We start from the raw sequence: 13,645 nt of genomic DNA, 5'->3' as shown, positions 1-13,645 counted from the left end.
GCATTTGTGCCCCCCCCCATTCTTGGAACACATGAAGGGTAACTTCTGTACAGTGTTAGGTAGAGGATTGTCAATCAGCTGCTTGTGATTAAAATTGAGCTGAATTCTGTGGTAGAAGTGAATGCAAATATTTGGGGTTTCCCTTGATCATTTCAATTGGTCATTCTGACCGGGTAACTATTTAGATTTATGGCCACAAGGTTGAGAAATCTGGCCTTAGTTACTTTACTGGCAGAAGTGCCAAGAAGCATCAACTGCAGTGCACTCTGCTGTAACACTTCCGTCACTCTACACAGCTAAAGTTTCTGGCACGGTTCAATATTTTTTTCAGATGCCTTGCAGATGGGATGCTTTCCATTCTAGAAGACGGCATTCTGCATAAAACTAACTTATCTAACCAGAAGTTACAAGTGGCTTCGGCATAACTCTTCTGGACAAGCTGTTTACTGAGTTAGACCCTTGCAATTTTTTAAAAAAATATTATTTTATTTTAAAAACATTTCAAGAATTCAGATTTTTTTTAAAAAAATAATCTGCTTGAATGTTCCATTTTCAAGGATTATACATGATATATTTCAAGTCCAAAGCCCACATATTTCCATGTTTAAATTGATTTTAGATATAAAACAAATAAGCAAGTTCTTATTGAAGTGAGGGCATGTCAGAAGGAAAATGAATTGATATCTGTTTATATATATTAGTAAAACTTTGTATTAATGTAACTGCGTAATATTTTGTTTAAGTTTTCTGTTGTTTTTTTGTACACTGCTTATAAAGATATTTTTATATATTTAGTGGTATAGAAATTAAATAATCAAAGGAAGTAGTGATGGCCACCAACCTGGATGGCTTTAAAAGGAAATTGGACAAATTCATCACAGATAAGGCTACCAGTGGCTGTTAGTGTCAGAAGCAGTAACTCTCTGAATAACAGTTGATGGGAATCACAAATGGAGAGGGAGTGCTGTTGTGTTCATGACCTGCTTATGGGCTTCCCAAAGACTTCTAGTTGGCTGATGTGAGAACAGGTGGTTTGACTAGGTGGGCCTTTGGCCTGATCTCACAGGGCTCCTCTTATGTTCTTAATGGTGGGGCGATACTGTAGAGCAGCAATGTCCAACTGGTCGACCGCGATCGACAGGTAGATCGGCAGCGTTCTCCAGGTTGATCACAGGAGTTAGAGAAGAGATCACCCAGTTTCTCCTGAGCAATCATGACACGCCCCACCCCTGGCGCTATATCCCATCAGCGCCGTTGGCAGTGCTGTTAAATGTTTTATCCCCTTCATCTGCAGTAGAGTGGGGGAAGAAGGGAGGGGTGCGGATTGTTGGGTGAGTGATTTAATGCAACCCTCCCCCCAAAAGCTCAACAGCTCTGGTACCCTGGTCTCCCTATGGGCAATGGCAATGGGTAGATCACTGCCAGTTTTATTATACTGGGAGTAGATCACAGTCTCTATAGAGTTGGGCGCGCCTGCTGTAGAGCGTATCCACACTGTACATTTCAAGCACCCTTAGACCACTTTAAACAATCATGGGTTCCTTGCAAAGAATCCTTGGAGCTGTAGTTTGCGAAGGGTGCTGAGAGTTGTTAGGGAACCCCTTCCATGCAGGGAGTTAAGGTGGCTTCACTTGTGGGCCTGGAGTGGTGGTCTATAACATAAAACAAATGCAATGGTGACCTCCATTATCAAAAGAAGTTTCTTCTGAGTCACAGTGACTTTTGTTTGTTCTATCAGAGACACTATTTATTAAGTCAGTTTTCAGCCTTTTCTTCAGGCTCAGGGAAAAACAACAACCCGATTTCAGCCTTACTTTGAAAGAACAAGTCAGTGCACCACCCTTCTGCTGGCCCTCTCTGCACAGGGATTTATTTACCCAAATCACACACAGCGGCGTAGCGTGGGTTGTCAGCACCCGGGGCAAGGCAAGTAATTTGCGCCCCCTAACCCGTGGATTTGCGCCCCCTAACCCTACAAATCTATGCCTATGAATGATGGTCCCTCTCTCTCTCTCTTTCTCATATTCCAATTGATTCCCATTTCCGCCGATCGATCCCCAAAGCTCTCACCCAGTGAAATTCGTGCGTAATTACGCTTCGCCATCCCTAATCCTGCCGCTTCCACTGGGAAATCATGACGGTGCGTTTCTCCTCTCCAAACTTTCCCTGGCCCTTTGCCGGCCGGTGCAGCCCTTTTGGCTACGAGCTCCCCTCCTTCTCTGCCCGCTTCCGACCCCACCTCCCCGTCCAGCCTCCCTACCTCCTGAAAAAAGGCGCCGGCGCCGAGCAGGACACCCCCGCGGCCATCGGAGAGAGGCGGGGCCGAGGGAGGCAAGCCAATGGGCGAGGCGGGGGTAGGTGGCCACGGGGGCGGGCGCTGCCACAGTCCTCGGGTGGGCAAGGTAGGAGCAGGCAGAGGCTGGCCGGCCGCTCTGACAATAGGGGCGGGCCGAGGGCACGACGGGGCTGGGCCCTCTGGACTCGCGCCCCCCAGATGTTGCGCCCGGTGCGGCCGGCACCCCTGGCACCCCTGGCACCCCCCACACTACGCCACTGATCACACAGAATTGTCTTTCCTGAAGAAGCAGGAAAATTAATTTCAAAAAGCTGAAACCTCAACTGAAATGGGTGGCTGGTTCTGGCATCGTACCCGGATCCAGAAATAAGGATGCTCCAGGAAGGCAAAAGAGCCAATAAGAATACCATAGGATTATTTCCTTACAGCGCCAGCATTTTTTTTAAAAAAAATATACTTCCACAAAGTTTACTTTTCATATGTTTATAGTCAGCTCCAGTGGCTCAGCTTTTATTTTGGCTCCCACAGCAAAGGCAAGCCCAGGGCTTGGCTCTGCCATAGGCCTGCGAGCAAAACAAGGGCGTCATGAATGAAAAACACATCTCTACCCCACCTTCCCCTGGAACCATTGTGGGGAAAGAAAGAAACATTCTCCTACACTTTGGGCAAAGTTCCACATGATCTATCAATTTTTTTTAAAAAAACAAAAACCCTCACACTTCCTCTTGAAGCCAGGAAGGTCTTTGTGGTGGCGGTGACTTTGGCCCAAATCCTGTGATGACATATACGGATGCAACTACTCTGAAAGGAATGTATCCCTATGACCAACAATATCCTTAAGCTTAAAAACTGTGTACCAGTATTTTCATATGGCCAAGGGGGCCCACGTCTCCCAGCCTCCTTCCCTTCCCTTGGAGCTCTCCCTCTGCTACCACATCTCTTTTCTTTTGTCCATGCATTGTGATTTGTGTTCAGGATGGCATCAGGGTGGTTACAGGCAATCCTGCTTTCAATACTGCACCTGTCAAAGGCTTAGAGCAGACAGACTGCTTCGTTTCCATACCTTGTAATTTGCTGCTGCATCACAGTCCTGTAACTTTCTATATAATACAAATGCTCTGGAGTTTGTTCGTTCTTTTGTTCTACTTTGGTGGCTCTGTGGAGCAAAAGTGTCCCTCCAGATGGCAATAATATGGTTCATCCTCTTTCCTCTTTCAACAGTGTCTCAAACAACTGGCCTTGGCAGCAGGATCCCTGGTTCATTATATTATGGAGTTGCCTATTATATGGTGGAGGGTGGCAAGCTGGCTGGAAATTTTGGAATTCTCCAGCTTACTGCCTTTCTTGACCACTGGTTGATTGAGTGATATGTTCTTTATATACCACTTTTATATAAAACAAAACACTATGGGGGTCACAACAGTCAGCATTCTTAAGACATCACAATTCAAAAAGAAACAAAAAACTAAGCCGAAAACACTTCCTCCTCTAGTAGCCTCCCCACCTAAAAGATGAAGCAACTTCCTCATTTTAGCATATCCACAACATTTCTCAAACCAAAGCACTGTTCAGACTATCGTGGGGTGGTGGGGAGAATCATTTTTGCTCATGGCCATTGGACCCACCCCTATCCCATGGGTTGAAAGTCTAAAAGAGCCTATGTACTGGCTTTTTCTGGTATTATTATTATTATTATTATTATTATTATTATTATTATTATTATTACCCTGCCCATCTGGCTGGGTTTCCCCAGTCACTCTGGGCGGCTCCCAACAGAATGTTAAAAAGGCGATAAAACAGCAAACATTTAAAACTTCCCTAAACAGGGCTGCCTTCAGATGTCTTCTAAAAGTCAGATAGTTGTTTATTTCTTTGACATCTGATGGGAGGGCGTTTCACAGGGCAGGCGCCACTACCGAGAAGGCCCTCTGCCTGGTTCCCTGTAACTTCACACCTTGCAGTGAGAGAACCGCCAGAAGGCCCTCGGAGCTGGACCTCAGTGTCTGGGCTGAACGATGGTGGCAGAGACACTCCTTCAGGTATACTGGGCTGAGGCCGTGTAGGGTTTTAAAGGTCAGCACGAACACTTTAAATTGTGCTCAGTAAATTCTAATCCAATGCACTTTGTAGCCTAGGCTATTTTAGACCTCGCAAACACACATGCGCCTATTAGTGGAAATGACCCTAATTTCCCTGTACACATCTGAACTGGACTCCTGTCTTCATTTACACTTAAGGAGGGGGGACCAAGGTGTGGCTGTGAACTGGGTGTGGAAAGAGACAAGTGCATATATCTCTACTGTATTGTAGTCCCCAATCTCATGCTTCTTCACTAACTTCCAGCAGCTTTCTTGAATTGACCGGGAGTCATGCTCACAAACTGCAGGCAGCCCACAAAACAAGGTTTGGCCATCCTCTGTTATAGATAAACAACATTTATTTATCTTGGAAACATCAGGATCTGGCTTCATTTAAATCTTAGATTATTTCTATCTTTACTTATTTCACTCCAACTGCAGCTAGGCAAAACAAAGGGTTGTTGCTGTTGTTTGTAAAATCCCATTATACAAAGTATATCTGCTTCCCTTTACACTCACAGTCCAAGTATCTGATACAATTCCATTATCTAACTTGGAAGCAACACAGACAATTGTGCATGTTTTTCTGGCCACAAAAACAACTTATACCAATGGAAAGCACACTGAATAAATAAACACTAATTGATCCATTGTGCTGGACGCTATGGCATGTATTATAACAAACGTGTTTTCCTAGGCTTTCTTCTTTTTGCAATACATTTTAGCATATTTGCTACAAATATTTGTTGATTCTGGTCCTCACCTTGTCTTGCTGTTAGTCTCACACCACATGTCTAAAGTCATCTGTGACAAGGAGGAAAAATCCTGAGGCCTATGTTTTGGCAAGATGGTTCAAACAAAACAGATTCTAAATGTTTAACTTCTTCAGACAAGCAGTGTCTCAAGAAACAGTGGTGCTGGCATTCAGTCACCTAATAAGGCAATATTTTTTATTACAGTTTACATTAATTCAGCCCTGATGCTCTGCCTAGACTTTTCCTTTCCTCCCTTTTTTTGTTATTTGAGCAGATGGAAGGTTCTCCCCATTATCTGGAAGAAGAAAAATGAAACATGGTGAACATGCCTCTCCTAAACCACATGACTTTTTTGAGATAGGTTTCAGGAAATAATTATCAGGAGAAAGCTGCTACCAGTGTAAGAAAACCCAGAACGATTCAACTTCATGAAATCTGCACTGTCCCCTTTAAGACTCCCTGGTGGGTTGCCTTATTAAACTATTTATTTAAAGGCCATAAACAAAGTGATATGTGATTACTGTAATGGGCATCATTCATCCCTGTTAACTTTCAAACAAACAGGCGCGAGTTATTCAACAAGTGAGTATTGACCCTGCTGCTTCCCTACCGCATGGCATGCAGAGCCAGCTTTGTGTCTTGAAACTCGTTCATGCAACTAACCTGCTCCCAGCACAATCCTATACATGCCAACTTAGAAGCCGCATTTAGGTCAATGGGATTTGCTCCATTATCCAGCTTTACCAGCAACCAGTTGAGATAGCTCTAAATGGGGGGCATTTATTTATTTCAAAAACTTATATGCTGCCTATTTTATTTAAGTAATTTTATATTCCATCTTCGCCCGCCCGCCCCCCTACTCCCCACCAAAGGAGCCCAGGGCAACAAACAACAATGGCTAAAACAATTAAAAAAACCTTTAAAACAATTCAAGTACAGGTGCAGACTTAAAAGGTTTGTTGAAAGAGGAAGGTCTTAGCAGGCACTGAAATGCAACAAGGATGTTGTCTGCCTAATATTCAAGGTGAGGGGATTTGCATTGGTGGAGTCAATCTGGTGCTTCTCCCATTACATTTACATTGTGACCTCTCTGACACCTCCCCCTCTCCTGCCTGATAAGCATCAGTGACTCAGCCACTGGAAGGTTATGTGAGTTCCTCCACCCCACCACTGAGACCATATAACACCTGTCCTGAAAGACCTACATTGGCTCCCGGTACGTATCTAAGCACAATTCAAAGTGTTGGTGCTGACCTTTAAAGCCCTAAATGGCCTCAGCCCAGTATATCTGAAGGAGCGTCTCCACCCCCACCATTCAACCCAGACACTGAGGTCCAGCGCCAAGGGCCTTCTGGTGGTTCCCTCCCTGCGAGAAGTGCAGTTACAGGGAACCAGGCAGAGGGCCTTCTTGGTAGTGGCGTCCACCCTGTGGAATGCTGTCCCATTAGATGTCAAAGAAATAAACAACTATCTGACTTTTAGAAGATATCTGAAGGCAACCCTGTTTAGGGAAGTTTTTATATTTGATGTTTTATCATGCTTTTAATTTTCTGTTGAGAGCCGCCCAGAGTGGCTAGGTAAACCCAGTCAGATAGGCAGGGTGTGTGTGTGTGTGTGTGTGTGTGTGTGTGTAAATAAATAAATAAAAATTATGATGATGATGATGATGATGATGATGATGATGATGATGATGATGCTGTCTACCACTGAGGAGAAACATACAGAAGAAAGCAATCCTCAGGTATCATGTTATTTGGGAATTTGAAGATCAGCAACAGTACCTTGAACTGAGCTCAGAAAGAAACTAGCAGACAGAGTAAATCATATAAAGCTGGTGTGATGGGGACAAAATGCCTAGCACTTGTCAGCATCCTGACTGACATATTTCCCACTATTTGCAGTTTTGGAACAGTTTTCAAGGCCTGCCCCACAGACAGCACAGCACAGTACAGTAGTCTAATCCAGACGTCAAAAGGGCATGGATGACTGTGGCAAGGTCAGACTTTGTCACGAAGGGCTGCAGTTGATGACTTGGACTGCAACCCTCACCCAACTTATCTCAGAGCAAGTAACCATTGAATTCAATAGGGTTTATCTAAGCAAACATGGTTAAGATGGCGCTAGAAGTTAGGTGTATTTTATTCAAGCAAACCATGTAGGTTTTATGCAGGTACAAGGCCATCTTCCAAATGAGAGAGCTCATTAGTTTACACTAAGATACATGATGTAAAAATGCAATCATATCTGAATAAATCCATGTAAATCCATGTAAATTAATTCATTTGCCATTCCTGTACTTCCAACTGTTGAAATGCAAGCCTCAGATTTATGATGCTTTCCTGGTTGCTCTTAATAAAGTATGGAGGACAAGCAGATCCTACATATGAAAATAAAAAATGACTGGAGTTTCATTCTGGAGTTGCAGAGAAGTCATATAACGTAATTAAAAATACTACAGTGAAGATTGCTATCTTTTTTGGCATTAAATTCACATACGCTATAAAATAAAATGACCAGCCTTGCAAAACGGGGAAAGCCGGCCAATGTTTCCACGGTAGACGTTCCATAAAATAGTGGAACATCCTGAACACAAACGGTATCTCTTAGATGTTAAACAGAGCACTTTTAAAAAATGTTTTAGGGTGGGAGGGTCTTTAACCCTGGTGGGAGGCAAAGGCTAGGGATGCTGGAAGCCAGAGCTTATAAGTATTTCAAACTAATATGTAAAATTAAAGGATAAATGAAAACGCTCGTAAAACGGGATTTTTGAAGATAGGGCGAATACTGCCATACATATATTCCAGCGGACTGGCTGTGTAAAGAAGCAATATATACAAGTTGCTCCAGGGAGGTCTGAGGAGGCTTATCTCCCCTCAGAAAAGGCAAGGAGAGGAAGACATAAAGAACAAAGAATTCATTTTACCAGTTCCGGCTTTCAAAGAACAAAACAAACAAGAGTAACCCACAAACTGAACCATTGCCTACCTGGCCAAGAAAAAGACATAGACAGAAGATGCCATCCTGTACATATCTTCTTCTTTTTAAATGGGAACACCCTATACATATCTTCTCAGGAGTAAGCCCTGCTGCGTTCAATGGGACTTACCCCCAGGTAACTGGGTATCTTTGACTGCAACCCTACACACACTGATCTGGAAGTAAGTCTGACCAGACACAATGAGACCTTGAGGACAATTCTAACTGGGGAAGGAAGTAAAGAGGTGGACAATCTGCTGCTTCCAAACCCCTGTCACCTTGAGTGAAAGGTGGGTGGCAAACTTACACTTCTCCCTTCACAGAAACACTGTGGTCTCCCTGCAGTTATCTCATTGGTTTCAAAAAGGGAATGGTTTCAGGGCCTCACACTGACTACCACTGTGATTTTCCACTGCTGGTGGCAAATCTGTGACAGCTCTGATATTTCTGAATAAAAATATACAACCTTTCAAAACTGGATGTCTATGATGTTTTATGTGGCTACTTGAAGAAGTTTCCCATGTCCTATATGAAACAATAGGATGTCTTTGCTCTATTAGAGACAAGAGAAAAGGCTGCAAATGTAAAAACAGCTGAGTATATCTTTGTCCTCAGAAACACCTCAAGAACCTTTCTTCATTATCTTAACAACTTGGTGAGGTACAGTTACTCCTTTAAATAAGAGGGGACAGAGAATGGATTACCATGAGAAAAGTTAGTGAAGGGAGAACACACTTGTCTCTCACCCTCCTCCATATCCCAGGACAGCAACAAAAATGTTGGCTTCTGGGCTGGCTGGGTAGCTTTCTTGTTGCCACATTGCAGAGTTTTTATGAGGGAAAAGGAAAGAGGAATCTTCAGGTGCCCAGGGAAGTGACTTATAGGCCAGTGCTTTTCAACAAAGGTCTTCAAGGGTGCTGTGAGATGAGGGTCACATCCACACCATGCATTTAAAGGACACAGCTTCCCCCAAAGAATCCTGGGAATGGTAGTTTATCCCTCACAGAGGTACAATTCCCAGCATCCTTAGCAAACTACAGTTCCCATGATTCTTTGGTCCTTTAAATAGATGACATGGATGTGACCAAAACTGCAGCTACAGCCAAACCACTGTGCTTTTTGCACTCTCTTTTCAAGGGAATGCATTCACAGTGCCCTTGAAGAAGCCCTATGTCAAAACATGTTGGGTCCGGTGACAAATGTTAAAGTGCAGGAGTTCATCATGACAGATTCCACAGCCACGCCCCCAAGGGGAGTCCAAACATGCAGACAGCTGTGCTGCTCTGTTAAGTCTAATAAATTACTTCCTGATGCACCTGAAAGCTTCTTTCTTTTTCCACCTGCATTTGTGATCTCCAGACATTTCTTCCAGATTATTGGTGGCCCTGACCTCTCTTCACTTCTTCTCACCCCTCAAATGTTTTAAGCCTTTACGCTGAGAAAGCACTGGCAAACAGTTATGCCAGCAATAGGATTGGAACTGCCCTCCACCCTGGCTCGATCAAGTACATCTATTATGCCCCAGATAGGAACTGAGACATTCCTGCCAGATCCTAGGAACTGCTCTGCTCTATACTATATTAATAGGATTGGACTGTTAAGCTGGCTTTTACAGCCCACAAAGTGCTACACTAGGGTGAATACTGGTTGCAATTTTGTTTTCGTTTGTGGTCTCTTGCATTTGCACACGTGAGACTCTTGAATAAGTAAAGTTGGTTCCAAACACAATAACTCCTTTGCTTTTGGCCCTAACTAATCTCCAGTGCAATAAAAATGAAATAAATACCACTTAAAATGAAGCATTTCTAGGTTTTGTTTCATTTTGTTTTACTCTCTCAAGGATGCTGTGTTCCCTTGCATATCAGTCAGAAAAATAACAATCTAAATTTCCAATACACCAATTACACATTGTCTAAACAGTCCTTTTGTATTCTCTTTCTGACTCTCTGTGCCAAGAAAAGGGGAATAAAAAAAAAGATGGCATTAGAGGATATTCCAGAATGGAGGGAAGCTCCACACCATCACCATGTTAAATGATGTGCTTCAGCAATGGAAGTTCTATGCTCACAAGAGGGCTAGACAAATCTGCCCATTTTACTTCCTCTCAGTTTTCCCCATTTATCCTAACGTCATGCATTTTTGTCTTTCTTTTTCACTTTATAGGCAGTTTCACCTACTACGTGAACTTCTGCACACAATTTTTGGATAGAGAATTGCTCCACAAAGGTGAGAGAAGTGCAAATTACGGGGTACAGTTGATTTTTTTTGTGTGCGAATTGGGAAAGGGGGGGGTGTAAAAATGTGAACCCAACTGAATTTCTCCCCTAGTTCAGAATATTTTTTTTAAAATTTTCAGGTATGCAGCCCAAGCTGTGTGTGTGTAGCCAAACAAAAGCTAAGCACTTGGCTACAGCTGCCTCCACAGTTGCTCTGCAGGTCTTACTGGTAAGGGCATAGTGTCATTCCAACCCACTCAATGGCAACATCCTTTTCCTGCTTCTGTGCACCCATCACAATACCTTTTCAATCACTGCTGAAGCTTAGAGATACTTGTGACATTCTTCAGAGGCGGGCTCATATACAGTCTTTGGGGGCTCCTCAATGCCTGCCTCAAATGAATTCTCTTCAGATCAAAACCCAACCTGCAGAGGAATTTTTGGCTTCCTCAACCCACCCGTACTCATACTTTGCAAAGGACTGTATTCTGTTTCTCTATCTTTCATAGAAGAATCCTTTATTTGAAGGCATCTTCTGTTTGAAGAGCTGCCCAGTTTAAAGAACCCTAATAAGAGAAAGCATCAGCTGTGAAGCTGCCCATCAACCATCAACACCTTTACAGCAGACTGAGCAGGCACATGGTCACAGTCTATTCTAGTATGGTGAGATATATTGTATTTCAATTTAAATTAGAATAATCATATGCAAATGTTATGCAAATCTGTACCCCATTCCCCCCCTTTGGTTTGGTGATGAATTTCCTTTTTTGGGGGACACACATAAGTGGCCACCTGTTTGATAACAAATATGAGTTCCAAGCTGGGGAGTGGTGGAAATGAAGGGTCAATCCCTGTGATAACCTGTGGTAGCCATTCATGTCCTTCACCAAGTGTTAAAGAAGAAGGAAAGCTACAAAAATGGGATCCTGGTTAACTTGAAAGGATTATAAGGGGGAGGGGGTAATATCCAAGTATGAAACTTAGCTAAGGCTCTGTTTTAATTTTAGCTTTATTAACTGCATCAAAATAATTATACTCTATCATCTTACCAGAATTTTTATTGGTCTTATTCTGTCGGCTCTTTACTTGCTCAGTCCATAATGTAGGGTAACGCGAAGCTATATCTAGAAAATTAAGAACAAAATGAGATCATTATAACAGAAAATATAAGTGATGACAGACTAGATTTATTGCAAGAAAATATTAAGTAACCTAATAAACACAGCAAGGCTGATTTCTTATTGAGAAACAAGTTTAGAAAAGGTTGAATAGTGATATTTAAGAGCAGATGAAGTGCATGTTATGAATAGAAATCATGTCCATATTAAATGACACTTTAAATTGAAGATTTAATGGGATAGTCAGTGCAGTTCATATTCTTCAGTCATAAACCCTGCTGTGCTTATGAAGTCCGTCACAGTTCCTTATTGAGCTATGTGAGCTTTGGAGACCAACAAAAATTATTGTACCGCCTTAAAGGTTGAAAGTGTATGTATTGTAGCATAAGCTTTCACTGATGGCATACAAAGAGAAGAAAAGCCTTGCTGGATCAGGCCAAAGGCCCATCTAGTCCAGCAGCCTGTTCTCACAGTAGCCAAAAGCAGGCAGGACCCAAGTTTCAACAACACTCTCCCTACTTGGATTCCCAGAGACTGAGGCGCATTGGCTTTTGACAGTGGAGGAAGAACACAACCACTGTGGCTAGTAGCTGCTGATAGCCCAGTTCTCCATGAAAGATTCCACTTCACTGCATGCAGAAAGTTACTTTCATCAAACATGTAAAAGGGTTATGTTCTTCTAGGGTATCTCCTAGAAACACACGAAAAATAGGGATCTTTTCTGCGACATAATACTGTGAGCAAATGGTGTATGTATGTAGATATAGATGATAGATAGATAGATAGATAGATAGATAGATAGATAGATAGATAGATAGATAGATGATAGATAGATAGATAGATGATAGACAGATAGATAGATGATAGATAGATAGATAGATAGATGATAGATAGATAGATAGATAGATAGATAGATAGATAGATAGATGATAGATAGATAGATAGATAGATGATAGATAGATAGATAGATAGATAGATAGATAGATAGATAGACAGATAGCCATTGTTTCCGTAGTCTCCCCATCCCATTTCCAGAAATGCTCACCTTCTTCATCACCTTGGGGCTGAGTCTCCAGTGCAGGAGCTGAAGCATCATCTGAATTCAGAATGGAAAAGATTTGCAAGGAGACTACAATTATGAGAGTAAGCTAAATAAGGGGACATACTTGATTGAGACTAAAAAAAAGCATGTAGCCCAAGCCATCCAATACATAAGCAAATAATATCAGTGTTATCATATACAAATTTTTTTTATATAAAAAAAACCTTTCACATTTGAATGGTACAAGTGGGACCTTCAACAAAATTTTGCCCAGCTTGTATAGGAATCCTTTTCCTCTCCCCTCTTTGGCTGTGTCTCCCCTACCCCACCAAGACTTCCAATCAGCATTCTGTGCCCCTAAGCCTCATTGGGCTGTTGGGAGGTGGGGTGGATCTCCTCTCATTTAGAAGGGTCTCCTGAAACATGCCAATATTTTTGTTTTTCATTTATTTATTAGATTTATATACCACCCTTCATTAAAAGATTTCAGAGAGGTTCACAAGATAAATATCTTTCTTTTGTGCATAGATGGTGCCAAGGGAATGTTTCTTGAGGCTCTGGCCAGTTTAGTTACTAAATCCAAAATGCATTTGCAGAGATTCCTGCTTTGTCAGCGAAAACTCATCAATTTTATTTCTTATCATTTATACACACCCCTTGATTCAAAACTGCTTTGAGGGTTTTCTTTTACAAAGGTTCATGTGGGCAGATCTATACAAAAAGCCATTTGCCAAATAATAAAGAGAGACACCCACACAGGAAAGAGTTTTATAAGTGTTTGCATGGCAAACAGGTTGTCTGAATAGTCTGTCAAGAGCACAAAGTGCTTTTTTTGTGAAATCACAAGTGTTGGGGAAATGCACTTCTTCAGTCTGTGCTCTGACTAAACAATGCCAACCATCCGTTTTCTCTGTGCTCAGACCAAGCAATATAGACTATCCATTTTGTCTGTGTACAGTCTGAAAGAAATGGCCTGTATGCAGCAGGCAACTGGATTTACAGAAACCTGAAACAAAAGCAGAGTTTGGCACAGCAAAATGCTGCTAATTCTTCCGCAGATTACACAAACAAGTTCTCTAGACAAGTTTTGATTTGCTTTCTTTCTGCATATTTCCTATACTCACGCTGCCCAACAAAGGAAAATACAGTATAGTAGAAATAGAA

At 42.2% G+C, this 13,645-nt stretch overlaps 1 protein-coding gene across 2 annotated transcripts in view; it reads right to left on the bottom strand.

Moving 5' to 3' along the window:
• SMOC2 (SPARC related modular calcium binding 2) overlaps positions 1-13,645 on the bottom strand; it is a 134,433-nt gene that overhangs the window by 46,786 nt on the left and 74,002 nt on the right. For both annotated transcript variants that reach the window (XM_081188270.1, XM_081188271.1), the window contains 2 exons: positions 12,485-12,535; positions 11,371-11,445 (listed from right to left, as the gene is read on the bottom strand). In XM_081188270.1, coding sequence (XP_081044396.1) covers positions 11,371-11,445; positions 12,485-12,535 — 126 coding nt within the window. The remainder of the gene's footprint in view (positions 1-11,370; positions 11,446-12,484; positions 12,536-13,645) is intronic.

Source organism: Podarcis bocagei (genome assembly GCF_964188305.1).
Source record: "Podarcis bocagei genome assembly, chromosome: 3".
Taxonomy (NCBI): Eukaryota; Metazoa; Chordata; class Lepidosauria; order Squamata; family Lacertidae; genus Podarcis; species Podarcis bocagei.
Note: the sequence above shows the minus strand (reverse complement) of the source record. Positions and strands in the feature narration are given on the sequence as shown.